General features: G+C 41.5%; 1 protein-coding gene across 3 annotated transcripts in view; it reads right to left on the bottom strand.

Annotated features, from left to right (window-relative positions):
* The window catches only part of Ttc17 (tetratricopeptide repeat domain 17), a 118,331-nt gene that overhangs the window by 85,514 nt on the left and 15,207 nt on the right, over nucleotides 1-17,610 (bottom strand). For 2 of the 3 annotated variants that reach the window (XM_057781335.1, XM_057781337.1), the window contains exons 2-8: nucleotides 13,066-13,155; nucleotides 6,125-6,294; nucleotides 5,450-5,561; nucleotides 4,961-5,092; nucleotides 2,081-2,190; nucleotides 1,058-1,202; nucleotides 525-664 (exon numbers count right to left, since the gene is read on the bottom strand). In XM_057781335.1, coding sequence (XP_057637318.1) covers nucleotides 525-664; nucleotides 1,058-1,202; nucleotides 2,081-2,190; nucleotides 4,961-5,092; nucleotides 5,450-5,561; nucleotides 6,125-6,294; nucleotides 13,066-13,155 — 899 coding nt within the window. The remainder of the gene's footprint in view (nucleotides 1-524; nucleotides 665-1,057; nucleotides 1,203-2,080; nucleotides 2,191-4,960; nucleotides 5,093-5,449; nucleotides 5,562-6,124; nucleotides 6,295-13,065; nucleotides 13,156-17,610) is intronic. The other variant, XM_057781336.1, reaches the window with a different exon arrangement.

The raw sequence follows: 17,610 nt of genomic DNA, 5'->3' as shown, positions 1-17,610 counted from the left end.
AGGTTTCAAAAGGCTCAGTCTCTCTCTCTTTTTCTGCCTGCTACTTGTGGATGAGATGTAAGCTCTCAGATACTGCTCTAGAACCATGACTGCCTGCCTGTCTGTTGCCATGTTCTGTCATGATGGTTATGAACTAACCCTCTGAAACTGTAAGCAAGGCCAACTAAACTCTCTTCTTTCATAAGTTGCTGTGGCTATGCTGTCTCTTGCAGCAATAGAAAAGTAACTAAGGCTCTAGGCTATAGAATGAAACTGTGCGCCAAAACAAACAACTTATAAAGATCCAAATTGGGAGCTTTTCATTACAAATGTTCTCTATTCCTGGTACTGATGATGCTGGAGAGTCAGCTGACCTGTCACTGACCAGTGCTAAGTCACTTGGATTTAGTGAACAGGATGGCCCTGCAGTATGAAGAGGTTTTCTCCTCAATTGTTCTGACCATGTTAAGGTGATGCCACTTGAGATGGTTTTAAACCAAGGATCTGCGGTGCTGGTGCTTCAGTACAGTTTTGCTTCTAGTTACCTATGCTGAGCCTCTAGCTTCTGCTCCAGCTTTTGCTGACAGAGGACAGCATGCTTCCTCTTTATTGCTTGCTCAAACCCAGGTTTGGCCTGCAGAGCATGGTCATAACAGAGTACTGAGTGGTTATATTCCCCGAGCATCTGCGGAGACAAAACAAACACACACATATATAACACAGTGGAAGAAATGTTAGCCATGCTGGTTGTATCCGTCTAAAGCCCATATGATTCACTTTTTCTGCAGTGAAAACTGCTTTCATGAATCCCACAACAGCATGGCATACCATAGCTGGAGAGGTTTATGCTGCAGTTTAGAATTTCAGTTCAATTATATTTCTGTCCAAAGCTAAGAACATTATGACACAGTATTGAGGTGTTTTTTCCCCCTCCCACCAATTATTTTATTTCCATTGTTCAGATAAAAATGGAAACGAAAAAGCAATCTTTTGAGAGAAAACAAGATAAAATAAATAAACAAAGTGAACTCCCCTCTAGCAACTGTTCTAGTTCAGCAAAGAGAAAAGTAGTATTTACTGCGTATATATTCCCCAGTGTATAGTAGCTGGTGAAGAAGTCGCTGTCATCCAGAGCTGCATGGACCACGACAGCAGCATCAGCAGAGAAATGTGCTCTGTGCAGAACATTGGCCAGATTGACCAGAGCAATGTCTTTATTGTGCCTACAAGAAAAGAGTGCAGCTGGAGGTCAGGGCGCCACTGTCCATGACTATGTATCTACTCATGTTTTACATCTCAGTTTTAATTACTGATCCTTCCTCAACTTCATAGCTACACATGTTGCCACAAAACTAAGATCGCATGGGCATTTTATGATTGAAAAATTTATTTGTGGCTTATATCGGCTTTAAGAGATGCCCATTTTAGGGGCTGGGGAAATGGCTCAGGGCTCGGACCTTCAATGCTCACATTTTTTTAAGCATAGGAGGATCCCAGGAATCTGCTGACCAATCAGCTAATCTGGCAAAAATATCAAACTTCAGGTTCAGTGAGAGATTGTATCTTAAAAATAAGGTGGAGAGAGACAGAGGAAGACACCCGATGTTGCTTTCTGGTCTCTATACAGGCACCCACGTGCATATGTCTACACGTATAATAAAAAAGCAGTTCAACTCATGCTAATTCCTCCAGTGTATGTCCTGGCACTAATTTCTCATGTGAGCTACGGCCTACCTACCTTATGAACTTAATGAGAAGTACATCACATAGTTTTCACTTTGACCTTATTGACATCTGTGATTTTTCTCTTTAAGAGATGGAGAAGTGTGTAATTAAAATAATGCTTCTGCTGTTCCCTATGTGTTACTCTCTCTTTTTTTTTTTTTTTTTTTTTTCATTTTTCGAGACAGGGTTTCTCCGTAGCTTTTTGGTTCCTGTCCTGGAACTAGCTCTTGTAGACCAGGCTGGTCTCGAACTCACAGAGATCCGCCTGCCTCTGCCTCCCAAGTGCTTACTCAAACCCAGCCCAGCCCTATGTGTTACTCTTTAACAGTCTTCAGTGATGCGGCTAGTCAGGAGTCCTGCAGAGGAGGAATCTCACCTGGAAGAGAAGTGAAGTGCTCGCATGGCACATTCCACTACCTGATATGGTTCATTTTTTATTCTCCAGTAAAATGAAGCCAGGTTATACAGCACCCATGAGGAAGAGTTCTAGGAGGAAGCAAAACAACAGTCACATACAAGAGAAGACAGTTTATTTGACTGAGGATGTTCAAAATGAGCACAACTCAAACACTGGCTCTTCTGGAACTCAAGATAAAGAAAGTAAGGCGAGCTACATTGATAAGAACACAGGGTACAGCATAGAACAACCCGTTCAAAGACCCTCGTGGAGTCATGGTGGGAGCTGAGACAGGACTGTTAAGACTTTGAGGCTGTTAGGGGCTACACAATGAGTTCCAGGGCAGACCACAAGCAAGTAAACACACAAATGAACAAGCAACAAAGTCCTGTCACTGTCAGTGAGGGAGCATCCATCCCAATTTTCCTGATTTCTCAAGTTCTGAGAATGCAAACTTGTCTTTGGAAAGACAAGGTAAAGAGGCTAACTTCTATAAAAATTAGAAATGCATTAGAAAATAAAACTGTTTTCTTACTTTTAAAAATTTCTCTCAATATATAGAGCCATAAATTATAGACTCAATGTCGTTTATTTATGGCTAGAAACCAATTATGAGTGAGTACATCCCATGTTCATCTTTTTGGGTCTGGGACACCTCATTCAGGATAGTGTTTTCTATTTCCATCCATTTGCATGCAAAATTCAAGAAGTCATTGTTTTTTACTGCTGAGTAGTACTCTAATATGTATATATTCCACACTTTCTTCATCCATTCTTCCATTGAAGGACATCTAGGCTGTTTCCAGGTTCTGGCTATTACAAATAATGCTGCTATGAACATAGTTGAACAAATGCTTTTGTAATATGATAGGGCATCTCTTGGGTATATTCCCAAGAGTGGTATTGCTGGGTTCTGGGGTAGGTTGATCCCGAATTTCCTGAGAAACCGCCACACTGATTTCCAAAGTGGTTGGACAAGTTTGCATTCCCACCAGCAATGGATGAATGTACCCCTTACTCCACAACCTCTCCAGCAAAGGCTATCATTGGTGTTTTTGATTTTAGCCATTCTGACAGTGTAAGATGATATCTCAAAGTTGTTTTGATTTGCATTTCCAGAAGCTAAATAAGAAGGTGAACCCAAAGAAAAACATATAGTTATCCTCCTGGATATGGGAAGTAGACAAGATTGCCGAGCAAAAAATTGGGATCTTGGGGGTAGGGTGGGATAGGGGTAACGGGAGATGGGGAGAGAAAAGTGAGAAGGGGAGGATGGGGGGAACTTGGGGAGTTGGGATGGTTGGGATATGGGAGCAGGGAAGCATATATCTTAATTAAGGGAGCCATCTTAGGGTTAGCAAGAGACTTGAACCTAGAGGGGTTCCCAGGTGCCCAGGGGGATGTCCCCAGTTAGTTCCTTGGGCAGCTGAGGATAGGGAACCTGAAATGGCCCTATCCTATAACCATACTGATGAATATCTTGCATATCACCATAGAACCTTCATCTGGCGATGGATGGAGATAGAGACAGAGACCCACATTGGAGCACCAGACTGAGCTCCCAATGTCCCAATGAGGAGCAGAAGGAGGGAGAACATGAGCAAGGAAGTCAGGACCATGAGGGATGCACCCACCCACTAAGACAGAGGGACTGATCTATTGGGAGCTCACCAAGGCCAGCTGGACTGGAACTGAAAAAGCATGGGATAAAACTGGACTCTCTGAACACGGCAGACAATGAGGGCTGATGAGAAGCCAAGGACAATGGCACTGGGTTTTGATCCTACTTCATGTACTGGCTTTGTGGGAGCCTAGCCAGTTTGGATGCTCACCTTCCTAGACATAGATGGAAGGGGGAGGACCTTGGACTTTCCACAGTGCAGGGAACCCTGACTGCTCTTCAGACTGGAGAGGGAGGGGAAAAGGAGTGGGGGGAGGGGGAGAGGAGTGGGAGAAGGGGGAGGGAAATGGGATGCTGGGAGGAGGCGGAAATTTTTTTTTCAATAAAATATATAGAGAGAGCTATGTATCTGAATAAACAATACAGCAATGTTGTAATAATATATCTTAATAATCAATACTGCTAGACACAGAACTGTATTTTCTTCTTGAGAATGAGGTCTCATGTAGTTCTAGCTGGCCTCAAATTTGCTATGCAGCACAAGGATGACCATGAACTTCTGATGCTCCTGCCTGTCTCCAGAGTACTGAATGACAAACACATACCTGCCACATCTGGTTTATGTAACGTTGAAGCTGGAAGTCAGGGCCCTACGAGGGCTGGGCAAGCAGTGTACCAGTGAGCTATACACTCCAGCCTGGTGCTCCTTAGAACAGCGAAGAAAAGAGCAACAAGTGTCTTTGGAATCCCTGCACATTCTTGGCTCACTTTACATAATTTTCTACTTCCTTTTTGTTATTTCTTCCTTTACTTTTTGGAGCTGGGGTCACTCTGTGTTGCCCATGCTGGTCTTGGGCTGGTGGGTTTGAGAGAGTCTCCCAGTTCAGCCTTGGGAGGAAGTTCTTGTGAACAAATGACAAAGACATGAGTGTAACTGGGGAAGAGAGTGGTGGTAATGTGTACTGTGTACAGATGCACCTAACTGAGAGAATCTAGTTTATAAGCCCCATTGCTTCTACTAATGCTTTTTTTTTTTTCCTTTCTTGTATTAGTTTAAATATTTTCAATATCTCTTTCTGGTAAAGGAAATGACTCTACCTAAGGCCCTCTCCTGTACAATGCTATATTTTGTACCAGTGTAATCACAACTCTGGATCCTCCTCCAGAGGAAGAAGCAAAGCAAGTATCCCGAGAGGAACACACAGCCTCCTGGCTCAGTCAGTCACTGGGTGACTCACCTTCTGCAGGCCTTCATGAATGAGGTGACCTATGTCGTCGATACTCCTTCCTAAGCGTTTAGATAAATATGTGAAGATTGGATCTTCTTTAGGTAAAAGAGGGGCAGACAGATTAATTCTTTCTTGCACACCCTAAAAGAGGAGGCAATTCGAAAAACACAGTAATAGTAGAGAATGTAAGATGTAAGAAACGCAGTACCCTGTAGCATTTATTTTAAAGATATAAGACTTGTAGGTGGCCCAGCAATGGTGGCACATGTCTTTAATCCCAGCACTCAGGAGATCTCTATGAGTTCAAGGCCAGCCTGGTCTAACAGAGCGAGTTCCAGGACAGGTTTCAAAGCTACACATAGAAAACTTGTCTTGAAAAACCAAAAAACCCCAAACCAAACCAAAAAACCCCAAGCAAACAAACAAAAACTTGTTATAAACATAGGACCAAAAAAAAAAAAAAAGTATGCCCCCCAACCTCTAAAGTTCTCCACTTACTCGTAAGTGCTGAAAAGCATGTATACTATATGGAAGTTCTAGAATTTTAGTGCAATCAGGTTGTTCCGGATCTGGAGGGACAGGAGATTCTGTGTCTATGAAATCCTCAGGGCTAAAATCAAGAAGCAATGAATGAATGAATGAAGAGGTAAAACATTGCTTTGAGGAACTCTAATTCGCTCACATTCTCCCTGCACCTCGACCTTGCAAACAACAGCACTCAGCCAACTCTTGCACCTTTCCACACCACAGCTGCAATAAAAAGTCAAATATTTGGGGCTTCAAGTCAAAAGAGACACAGCAAGAATCAGAAAACAGCGGCTAAGATGGTGGTCTCTCAAGACTGGAAATAATGACTGAATGTTCTCTGGAAATGTCAGACCAAGCGAGAGCCGCTGATAGCCTTTCATGTTCTTATAGATACTGATTGCAGTGTGGTAGATGAAACTGTTTTAACCGGCACTCTTATGATAAATTCAGAGTATTTCCACATGTTTACTGGGCACTTGTCTTTTACTTTTTGCCGTAAATAGCTCCATTTTATATTGTGGAGAAATACATCTTAACTGGCTTGCTAGATTTTGCACTTTGAACTTTCAATCAACTCATCAGTGATGAACCTTAACTTTCAGGAACTTCTTATTGATTCAGGTCTTAGAAAGAGAACCGTTTTACCTGATGTCCTTGCTCTCCAGAGTTATATATGTGCCATCGTACAGATCCAGGTCTCCCAAGGGCACTTTAGCCTTGATGCAGTCAGGGTCTTCTTTATTGTGTCTCTGTTCTAGTCCTGTGTCTCTGTCCTCATTCTCCTCTATGTGAATTTTTTGAGCAACTAATTGCTTCTAGTAAGAAAATAAAAACACAAGGGGACCAGTGAGATGGTTCAGTAGGTAAAGGTACTTGCCACCAGGCCTGAGGATCTGACCATTTGCAGATTTCACATGACAGAAGAACTTCCTGCAAGTTGCTTTCTAATTGTCATGCATTTTTGCATGTACCTATGTGTGCTTCAGCACATACACACAGACACACAAACACACAGACATAATTGACCATGCATGCATACTTCCACACACAAATAAATGTAAGTTAAAAATGGCTTAAAAAATTTCAGCTAGATGCCACTGAAATGAAAGGAGAATGTAATGAGCACTGAACTAGTTAGTTAGAGGAAGACGAAGATTCTGAAATGCCCTAAATTACCCTAGTTAACACACACCAGTCTCTCTAAAAGGTATCCATATGCATGATTCATTTGTTCTGTTATTCTCTTAAAATATTATTTTGCTAATGTATGTACTGACCCAAAATAAAAAACTCAATTGTTTTCATAAATGGGCTTATGTTGATGTACTGCTGTACATTCTGCTAAACTTAACACTGTATTTTCAGATTTGCCTTTATCAGTTGTTATAGCTTCAGATTTTCTACATGAATGTATACAAAAATATATCTTTTTTTTTTTTTTGGTCAATGCTTAGGTTGCTTCTCTAAACTTTTTCTTTACTTTAAAAACAACAAAACGTTAGGGGCTGGAGACATGGCTCAGTAGTTAAAAGCACCTGAGTTCAGTTTCCAGCATTCACACCAAGTGACTCACAACACCCTATAAGTCCAACTGAAAGGGATCTGACGTCCTCCTCTGGTTCCCATGGACACCCACACTCATCTGAATATACCTGACCCACATACACAAATTTTTTTAAATTAAAACTTTAAAACTAAAATAATGGTTAACTGGACCAAAAACTTATATCTAGGCAGGTCACAGGTCCTAGAAGAAAACTCAGTAACAGTATTCAGCTTAAACTATACTGTAAATACTCACTACTATACCCATAGATTAGCATCTAACAACCTTTATCAGAGAAGCTTCCTTCTGCTGTGCATGGTGAGTAATGCAGAGAGCTCCAGCTAATGAAAGTGCAGGGAACAAGAGACCGTGGAGTGCTCAGCCCTATTTGGGACATTGATACCAAACTCTCCCTCCAAGGCTCTCGTCGCAGGAGATGGCAGAGGACAGTGTCACACAGACACGACAGCTGCTGCATCATAAACTCAGAGCACCGTGAAGCATTCACAAGGCCATGGGAAAACTCCAGCAAGTACTGGGGAAGGACTCACAAACCCCACCTCTAGCAGGGGAGCTATTGGCCGCTGATGGCTACTAGGGAGTCAGTTTACTTTCCCCTAAGAGATCCGCGCATGTTCAGTGCAAGCGTTCTGGTGGGAGTACAACTAAGTGTGCGGGTCAGAGGACAGCATGTGGGAGTCAGTTCTCTCCTGCCATCATGTTGGTTCTGGAGACTGAACTCGGTCCCTAGGCTGAGGAGTATCTTTACCCACTGACCCATCCTACCAGTCCTGCATCTGATTTACACCGTCAAATCTGTTCTTCATGGTGATTATAAAAATGCTACCAGCAGACCACAACAGAGTCCATATCCTTAAACTTATTTTTATTGATGTGTTCTGATGGGTATGACATATAGGTTTTAGCTATCATGAGAGATCACATTACTATCATTGTCTACATCATACTCCTTTGTGTCCTCTTGCACCTCACAAGATAATTTTACACCACTGCTCCTTGGACTCCGGCCTACACAACATGATGTTGAAAATCCTGTGGCCCTCTAGTTGGCAAGCTAACAGTAGGTTTTACTTTAGTTACTGAGAATGACACTATACAGGCAGTGGCTTCTCTGACAGCCTGGTGCCTACCTTATGGATCAGGGACTTGGTAAGTAGCTTAGAAAGTCAGGCCCCAAATAATTAGCCATTAAGTTTTTATGATTCAGCCAGGTGAGATTACATGTAATCCTAACGCTTGGGAGGCAAGGGCAAGATGATGAGAAATTCAAAGACAGCTTCAGCTACACAGCAAGTTTCAGTCTAGCCAGGGCTTCATGAAACCCTGCTTCAAAAAGCGAAAGGGGCTGGAAATATGCCCAGTGAAGAAAAGTATATAGTGATCTCCTAGAGGACCTGGGTTCAGTCTCAAGCACCCCCATCAGGGGCTCACAAGGCCTGGCACTTCAGCTCCTGGGAATCTGACCCTCTCCCGTCTCCGGGGACACTGCACAGAAGTGTACACCTTCCCATAAAGACACGCATGCATGCACACACAATACATATACACAATTAAAACATAAAAATAAGTATTTTAAGAAAGAGATTTTCTTTTTTCTTTTTGGATTTTCGAGACAGGGTTTCTCTGTAGCTTTTTTGGTTCCTGTCCTAAAACTAGCTCTTGTAGACCAGGCTGGCCTCAAACTCACAGAGATCCGCCTGCCTCTGCTTCCCGAGTGCTGGGATTAAAGGCGTGCACCACCACCGCCCGGCTAAGAGATTTTCTTATTAAAAAGAGCATATTCTATATCTTATGATCTGTTCCCAATTCACTCCTCCCAACCACTTTTCCTAAGCTTAGCCATGTGATTTTCTTTGGCCAATGGAATGATGAGTAGATATGTGATTGTTTTTAAGAATTTTTTTTTACTTAAAAATTTTGAATTTTATTTATTATTATTATGTGTATATAAGTGCCTCCCCTGGCATGTATGTGGAGATCAAATCCAGTATCAATTCAGGCCCATGTGGCGAGCACTTCGACCTACTGGGCCATCTTGCCAAGTGGAAACTTTAAACAGGTTCATTCATATTGCTTGGCTATTCTTCTGTGGGCTTCTACCTTTCTGAGAATAGCAGTGAGATTTTTTTTTAAAGATTCATTTATTTTTATTTTGTGTGTGTGTGTGTGTGTGTGTGTGTGTACCACATTCATGCATGTTGCCCAGAGAGGGGAGAAAAGGGCACTGAACCTCCTGGAATTGGAGTTATAGACAGTTGAGAGCCACTATGTGAATGCCAGGGATTGAACCCTGGTTCTCTGGAAGAGCAGCAATCCTCTTACTGCTAAGCCATCTCTTCAGTAACCAACCCCCCCCATTTTAATTTTTTTTTATCAGTATATATTTTTATTTCGAAAAGAAAATAACTTAGAAACATTAAATTATCATGTCATTGCCATATATTTAAAATAATATCTCTTAATATCAAATACCTAACCAACTGTGTCTTTCTTCCCTCCTTTTGAAATCCAATTTTAAATCCTTGCTTGCATCAGAATCCCACTGGTCAGGTTGGCCCAGCTTCCAGTGCAGTTAGGCCTGGGCTGCTCTCAGCCTTGGTCAGTGGGCAGCACACAGTGGAGACGTCCAAGGTGCTGAGAATAAGAGACTCAGTGCTCAGTCCTAAGTAAACATCACTATCAATGCTCACCACACCAAGGATCAAGGACATGGCAGAAGAGCAGGCAGGAGGAATGGAAGAGCCAGAGGATGGGGAGGAGAGCTGTGATCCCTGCACATTGAGGCACCAGAATCCCAGCATGGAGAGGGTCCTCCTACCTTATACTGAGGAGCTATGGAGTTGTTGCTGGGGAGGGAGAGTCACTCTTTACTGAGGATATGGTCCACGGTGGGTTTCCCTCCTCCAGTGGATAGTCTCATGCCCATAAGCATACTGATAACCTACCTGGACTTAGTAGGTTATCAAAACGAACAAACAAATGTAAAGTTGGAAGGGAGAAATTTGGGAGGAATATGAGAGGGTGGAACGGGAACTGCTGGACGACTTGTTTTCTTCTGTATTACCAGCCTTTGCTTGACCTTTTGGTAATTTTCTCCTCAGATCCTCTGTAAGAGTGGAATTTGACTCCACCCGTACTGAAGAAGTAAGCCTGCTCCTGTCCCTTCACCCTACCCAGAGTATGGTCAGTGTCTTAGCTCCAAGCACTGAAACATGGACATTACAGCCTGTTGGTGGCTGTGGTCCCCACTAGTGTTTCTGTCCCCTTCCACTTTCATGGTGGTGCTTCCACTGCTTTTCGGTGTGACCATTCATTCATTCAGTCTGTATATGTGTCTCACCCGTCACTCCTGTCTGTATGAGGTAAGCACAAATTCCTACACGACACTTACTCTAAACAGGGTGGGTCTACTGCTTTTCCTCTGCATTTCACTCACTGGATGAATTAATTACATGTTCCCCATCTATCATTAAACTGGATTATTTTATTTATGTCACTCAAAAAGTAACAGCAGTAAGTAGATATAATGTCTTTATGCAGGTAAAAGTAAAAACCAACTTCTGAACCATTACCATTTATTTGAACACTGTGTTTGAGTAAAAACAGGTCATGCTTCAAAACATGAAACTTGGGGGCTGGAGAGATGGCTCAGAGGTTAAGAGCATTGCCTGCTCTTCCAAAAGTCCTAAGTTCAATTCCCAGCAACCACATGGTGGCTCACAACCATCTGTATTGAGGTCCAGTGCCCTCTTCTGGCCTTTAGGCATACACACAGAATATTGTATAATAAATAAATAAATAAATAAATAAATAAATAAATAAATAAATAAATAAATATTTTTTTAAAAAAACATGAAACCCTACAAAGAAATCTATTATTGTATTCCTGTTATTAGTGGAAAAATATCAACATTTGCAAAGTTATAAGTGACAAAGCTGGTAGTAGCAGGGTGAGAGATTTATTTTAAAATATTGCAACACTGAGTTCTATGTTCTAAGAACACTATATCTGTAGGTAAAAGTTCACAGGTACCAAAAGCCTTTCCCTTTTACTGCACACAAATTAAATATCTATAGACGAGTATATGCTAATAGAGGTACCAGTCTGAATTTATGTCAATGAAATTCAGGGCTTAGTGTGGTCTGAAAATGAATTACTGACTTATTTTAACAGGATCTGACTTCCAAGGTAAGAGGTAAGCCACTGGGAGCACAGACACAGCTCAGTAGTATAGGGTTTGCCTGGTGTACTCTGGGTTCAGTGCCCACAAGACTGTACTAGTGAAGTGGTTTTTTTCCTCCTCTCTTTTGACAACTCGACACAAGGTTATCAGGGAGTGGGAACCTTAGCTGAGAAAATGCCTCTATCAGACCGGTCCACAGGAAGTGTGTGGGAGCAGTTTCTTTATTAAAATGGTTGGTGAGAGTCCAGCACACCGAGAGAGGTGCCAGTCCTGGGCAGGTAGTTCTGGGAGTTAGTTATAAAAAGGGACACTGACCATGAGCTAGTAAGCCATGTTCTTTCATGGTTTCTGCTTCAGTTCCTGCCTCCAGCTTCCCGCCTTGACTTCCTTTCACGATGGACTGTGATGTGGATGCACAAGCCAAATAAACCCTTTCCTTCCCAAGTTTGGAGGGGAAGTCATGTTGCTTTTAATAGAAAGCAAACTAAGAGAGAAAAACAACAAAATTTCCCCAAACCAAAAAAAAGAAAGAACAAGTCACGAGTCTTCTGCCTCTAGTTCTGCTGTGTCCGCCTTGAGAACACGAGCAGGTCTTGTTTCAGTTCTTCCAGCTAAACTGAGCAGGTCCTTAGGGTCCCTTCCTGTACAGCACTCCACTCCACACAATTTCCTCCTGCTTACTCCCAATACTTTCTCTCACCTAGCACGTGACTTTTTCTATAACTTAGTTTCCTTAAGATTGAGATATAATTTACATTATAACTTTCAAGTAGATAGTTTATGGGGGGGGATTTAGTTTTTCCAATTATTGCACGTTATTGAGCAAACCCAGCTCATAGATATAAATGGTAAAAATCAGTGCTAAAAATGCTGCTTGGTTTGTTCATTAAACAAAACTCTATTTTATTTTTCCATAACTTTCAAGCTTTCATGGTACAAACTGGTTAAGACTTTTTGACTTCACCACAAGAAAAGACCACAGATGAGACCCTAGATTTTTATTTATTTATTTTTATTTTATGTGCACCCTAGTTTTTACTTCTTCAGAATGAGTGGAAATGATAACTTTTAGGTTTCATGAGAACTTTTTCTCTGTTTTGGATACAGTAGCTCTCCATGCACACTGGACTAGCTTGGGACTCAAGAGCTGGGATAGTGGGTGTGCGCTACTTGCCTGGTTTCTTCTTTTTGAGACAAAGTCTTCATAATCCTGGAACTCTATACAGACCAGGCTAACCTCAAAGTCACAGACATCTATTTGCTTCTTTGCCTTTGGAGTGCTGAGATTCGAAATGTGAGCAACCATGTCCAGCTCCTTTCTTTTGTTTCCTATCCCCCCCCCCCCCAACTCTTTTCAGACCATACCAAAGAGCACAGTCCTCTTCTCCAGAGAGCACCTAGCACATACTGGGGTGGGGATGGGGGCAATGATACAGACCCTATTCTATGAAAAGTGAAGGAGAATTAGGTTGATACCTCCACCAGGATATTCTGTGCCTCCATTACTCAAATCACTTTGATGGAGAGAATGAGTGTAGACAGAAGTAGTGTGTGTGTGGGGGGAGTTGTCAGTATGTATTACACACATGTGTAAAACTGTGTGGGGCAGATTACCTGATAACACATACACACACACACACTCTCTCTCTCTGCTTTGACAAAGTAATTTGAGAAATTAATTGTTTTGAAAGACCCCACCTCAAAGCAAGATCTAAAACTGTATTCCTATAAAAGTCACAGTAACTGGGCTTAATGAAATGTTCTAGTTCTTTGAGCATGATCGGCTCTTAAGAGGTAGACGCTTCAGCTGTGCACCTTATGTCCAGTTGCCTCACCTCTAATTCTTTGAGGTAGTTAACTGTAGTTTCTTGTCTCATTAATATGACTAAGTCATGGGGATGCTTCAAGTTCATTGGTGAATCCACCTACAAGGAAGCAATAAATAAGTAAATTAAACTCCCATTTCATTAATGCCTATTTAGACTAATAAAGTTCCATTTAATGATCTCAACTGTTGTCCTATCACAATTCTAGTTTGTGCCAGTTGCTCAGTAAGTTTACAGAGCATATCAACAGTGATTGCTTTGTAGGTGGAGGTGACCGAATCTGGGCGGGAGGGGCTGCTCAGTGAGCTCAGCATGCAGAGTCCTAGGGTTCATTTTCAGCGCCTTGAGTAAACTAAGGAAGAGAAGTACTTGGTAACAAACAATTGTAGGTGGAGACTGCTCTTTCGTTCCTTGCTGCCCAGACTCAAAATAATCACACAGAATCTATATTATTTGCAATACTGTTTTGCCAATAGCTTAAGCTCTTACATCTTAAATTAACCCATTTCTATTATTTTATATTTTACCACGAGGCTTGTGGTCTACTGGTAAAGTTCTGGGTATCTTTCTCCTCTGGCGACCACATTTCTCTAATTCTGCCTACTCTCTCTATATATATATTTCTGTTTGGATTTTCCACTTCGCTTTACTCTGTTAAGTCATTGGCAAGAAAGCAGCTTCATTATTAATCAATGGCAATAAAACATATTCACAGCATACAGAGGGGAATCCCATATCAAATAATAAAATAATTTCCTTTAAATATTTTTCATATCTAACAAAACAAAAACCAGATATTTCATATCTGAATAGACTTGGAAGTGATAAAAAAATAAGACATTAAAAACACATTTTTGTAAGGCCATTTGGAGAAGTCATGAATCAAAGATGATATAAGATTTATTACACTTAGTGTGGGTTCTCTGACCAACAGATCAAGTGACTATGTGGTTGCAGATGTAGGAAGATGAACCCCACATACTGGTAGTAGGCTTACAGATTTGCTCACTTTTTCAGAGTTATCTACAACATATACACCAACATGTTCCCTGTTACTACATGATCCTTCACTTAGCAAAACAAACCCCAGGAAACTGAGGTACTCTGAAACAGGGAGACAAACCTATATACAAGACGCTCACCACAACATTTTTAGCTGAACGGATTTCAGATACCTAATCTTATCAATAAAGCAATAGAGAGGAACACTGTCCTATGGAATGGAACAAAAAGAAAACGTAAAAGCTATAGCCTGCGGCCTGAGTATAAAAAGCTTTGCATAGGAAGCAAAGAGTGCTTGTTTACTTGCAATTTGCCTGGACCTCAAGCAGCAGATATTCAATGGAGTTTCCAGAAAACTAAGAATTAAGAGGGGTAGGAAGTGGGGAAATAGTCCTTCTGTCTCAAACACCCAAGTCCATTGTTTACCTGCTATCTGAAGGACTTGCAGGAATATTAAGACAGATGAAGACAACATTTCAGAGCTGGAGGATGAATAATCTTATCTTAGATTTAGAAGTGCTGACATAGACATGGTTGTACCAGACTGCTCCTCACATTCCATTGTGAGGGAAGTGTGCTGCATTTCCTTGGATGCAGTAAAGATGCAGTAAAGGATCTAGTGAAGACGCAGAGACACCAGGATAAAATTATTAGCTGACAGAAAGGGTAGCTGACAGCTGGGTTTCTCTTTTTGAGGTGACAGCAAATGGTGTGGATCTTTGCCAGATAAAAGGTTTAGCAAGGGAAGACTTATGACCTGACACATACTTTTATTGCAGTGATGTCAAGGTCTTAAATTCTAAAATGTTATGGCAATTATCTTGGTGCCAAGCATGGAAACCTCTCCTTTTGAGTACCTTTCCTCAGAAAATTATAAACGAGTGTCTGCTTAACGGTCTTGTAAATATCAGAGCATACACTTGCCCATGTGCTTACAAAGTCTCTATAGGCCTGGCCCACTGACTGGACACTGGGAATTATATACTCCTACGCTCTCTCTGTGCAGTGGGGAAAGGAATGATACAATGGCATAATCTAAAGCATTTAAAGACCTTCAGGATCAAAACCAAGAGGTCTCAGAGAGAGGAAGTTTAATCATAATACTCAAGAGCATGAGGCAAGATTATTATGAGTTTGAGGCCAATCTGGGCTACATTTTACTGTCTCAAAAAAAAAAAAAAAAAGAAAAGAAAAAGAAAAAAGAAACCACCAATACCACCAATTTCCATTTCCTCATAACGCAAAAGATGCTCATAGGCCCCGAATCACAAAGAAAAGGCAGAATCATTTTCATCTGCCTTTTGAAAAAAGATTTATTTATTAATTATGTGTACAGTGTTCTGTCTGCCTGTATGCTTGTTGACCAGAAGAGGGCACCTGATCTCATTAGAGATGGCTGTGAGCCACCATGTGGTTGCTGGGATTTGAACTCAGGACCTCTGGAAGAGCAGTCGGTGCTCTTAACCTCTGAGCCATCTCTCCGGCCCCCTTCATCTGCCCTTTTTAAGAAAAGAAATATAAACTATATTTAGAGAAATTATACTGCAGGGAAAAACAAAGCTGGCATTTGAAATGTAACTGTGGACTTAATTCTGTGCCAGGGAAAGATGCATTCTCTGGGCCTACAGGTTCCACTCCACCAAAGAAGACAAAATATCTCAGGCAATTCAGCTTTATTTTCCTTAGAGTGCATGAGTACAGACACCCAATAATATAAAACAGCAGTACATGTTTTACTCCTATCAAGTGCACTTTTATAGATTTCTCTTGTTGCTTTCTCTAATGAACCAGGACTTTTAAAAATGATTTATTTTTATCATGTACATTGGTGTATGTCTATGTGAGTGAGGATGTTGAATATCCTGGAACTGGAGATACAGATGGCTGTGAACCACGTGGGTGTTGGGATTTGAAACCTGGGTCATCTGGAAGAGCATCCAGTGCTCTTAACTGCTGAGCCATCTCTTCAGCCCCGAATCCAGACATTGTGAATGTCTGATCTCCAATCAGGGCCCTAAGATGGTGGATTCAGTAAATCCATACAGCAACAGATGGAAATTGATCCACTGCCAAGTTAGATAAGTGTGAACATCATAAACAAAATAACCAACTTAGGGTACAAACATGTTTGATGTTCTTGGAAGGCAAGTTTGAGCGAATCAATTGTCAGTGGTCATTTATAGCAGGAAATGACACATTTCTGTAGTGATGTTAATTCATACATAGTGATTTTTCTAACCTCTTCACTGGTATTCACTTTAATATATGAAAGTACATGGAGACCTGTTCTTCTAGCAACAGTGTGAAAACTGATTAATAAAATCCTACAGTAACAATTCACTCATTAAAAATATTCCCTTTAAGTTAATAATCTGAAGCAGAATATTTTTAATTCAGAATTTTAAGTTATTTACATTAAGACTGTCACACTGAAGCCTCTTAAGACACTCTCACTCCACCTCCACATGAAGCCAGTGTGGCTCTACCTGCTGCCCACTTCTAGTCTTTCCTGGTTAGGACCCATATTTCCCTCTTTATCACAGTTACATGGCTGGCTTCCTCTCCTCCACCACAAGATCCAGCCAGTGCCTTCTTTCTATTACTCATACGGTTATTTCTGAGATAGGGTTTCCCAGGTGAGGTCAGGTGGTACTACAGAGACTAATCCAGAACTCCTGTCTGAGCCACTGGGGACCAGCCAGCTTGCATTCCAGGGGCCTGACAACGGGGTCTGAAGCAGCACAAAAACCTACCTTTATTTACACCCTGGGACAAACCATTCGTGCAGCACGTGCAGTTTGTCCAATATGCCAGTAACATGTTTATAATTTGGAAAGTGTTCATATTATATCAAACATTTCCCTAATCTTTATTACATTTTAATTAATTCAGTATGGAAGAATGTACACATGTGCCCCATAAGTAGAGGTTAAAGGTTCTTCCATTCCATTATGTGGGTGCTGGGGATTGAATTCAAGTGTCAGGCCATTAAGTCATTTCAGTGGTCCAATTTGACCTAATTTTAAAAGACCTTGCCAGGGTATCTTTCAGCTCTTTATGCTGCCTACTATGCTTTTTTTTTTTTTTTTCGGTCTTCTTTGGCCAGCCTGACTCAAGACAGCTTCATCTGAGAGGAGGGAACCCCAGCTGAGAAAATACCTTCATAAGATGGGGCTGTAGGGCATTTTCCTAATTAGTGATTGATGTGGGAGGGCCCAGCCCAATGTGGGTGGTGTGTCCCTGCATGGGTGGTCCTGGATGCTATTACAAAATAGACTGCAGAATCCATGAGGACCAAGCCAACAAGTAGCAATTCTCCATGGTTTCTGCTTCAGCTCCTGCCTTGCTTAAATTCCTGCCTTGACTTCTCTCACTGATGGACGGCTACCTCAAAGTCTTAAGATGAAACAAACACTTTTCCCCTCAAGTCTCCTCCCCAAGTTTCTATCACAGCCATAAAAATCCCAACTGAAATAAGACTCTTGTGACTTTGCACATGGTGCTTCCTATACCCGGCATATTCTTGACAGGGGCTAGATGACTGAACCAAAA

This window comes from Chionomys nivalis, chromosome 9 (assembly GCF_950005125.1).
Source record: "Chionomys nivalis chromosome 9, mChiNiv1.1, whole genome shotgun sequence".
NCBI lineage: Eukaryota > Metazoa > Chordata > Mammalia > Rodentia > Cricetidae > Chionomys > Chionomys nivalis.
The sequence above is the reverse complement of the archived record's forward strand: the minus strand, read 5'-3'. Positions and strand labels throughout refer to the sequence as shown.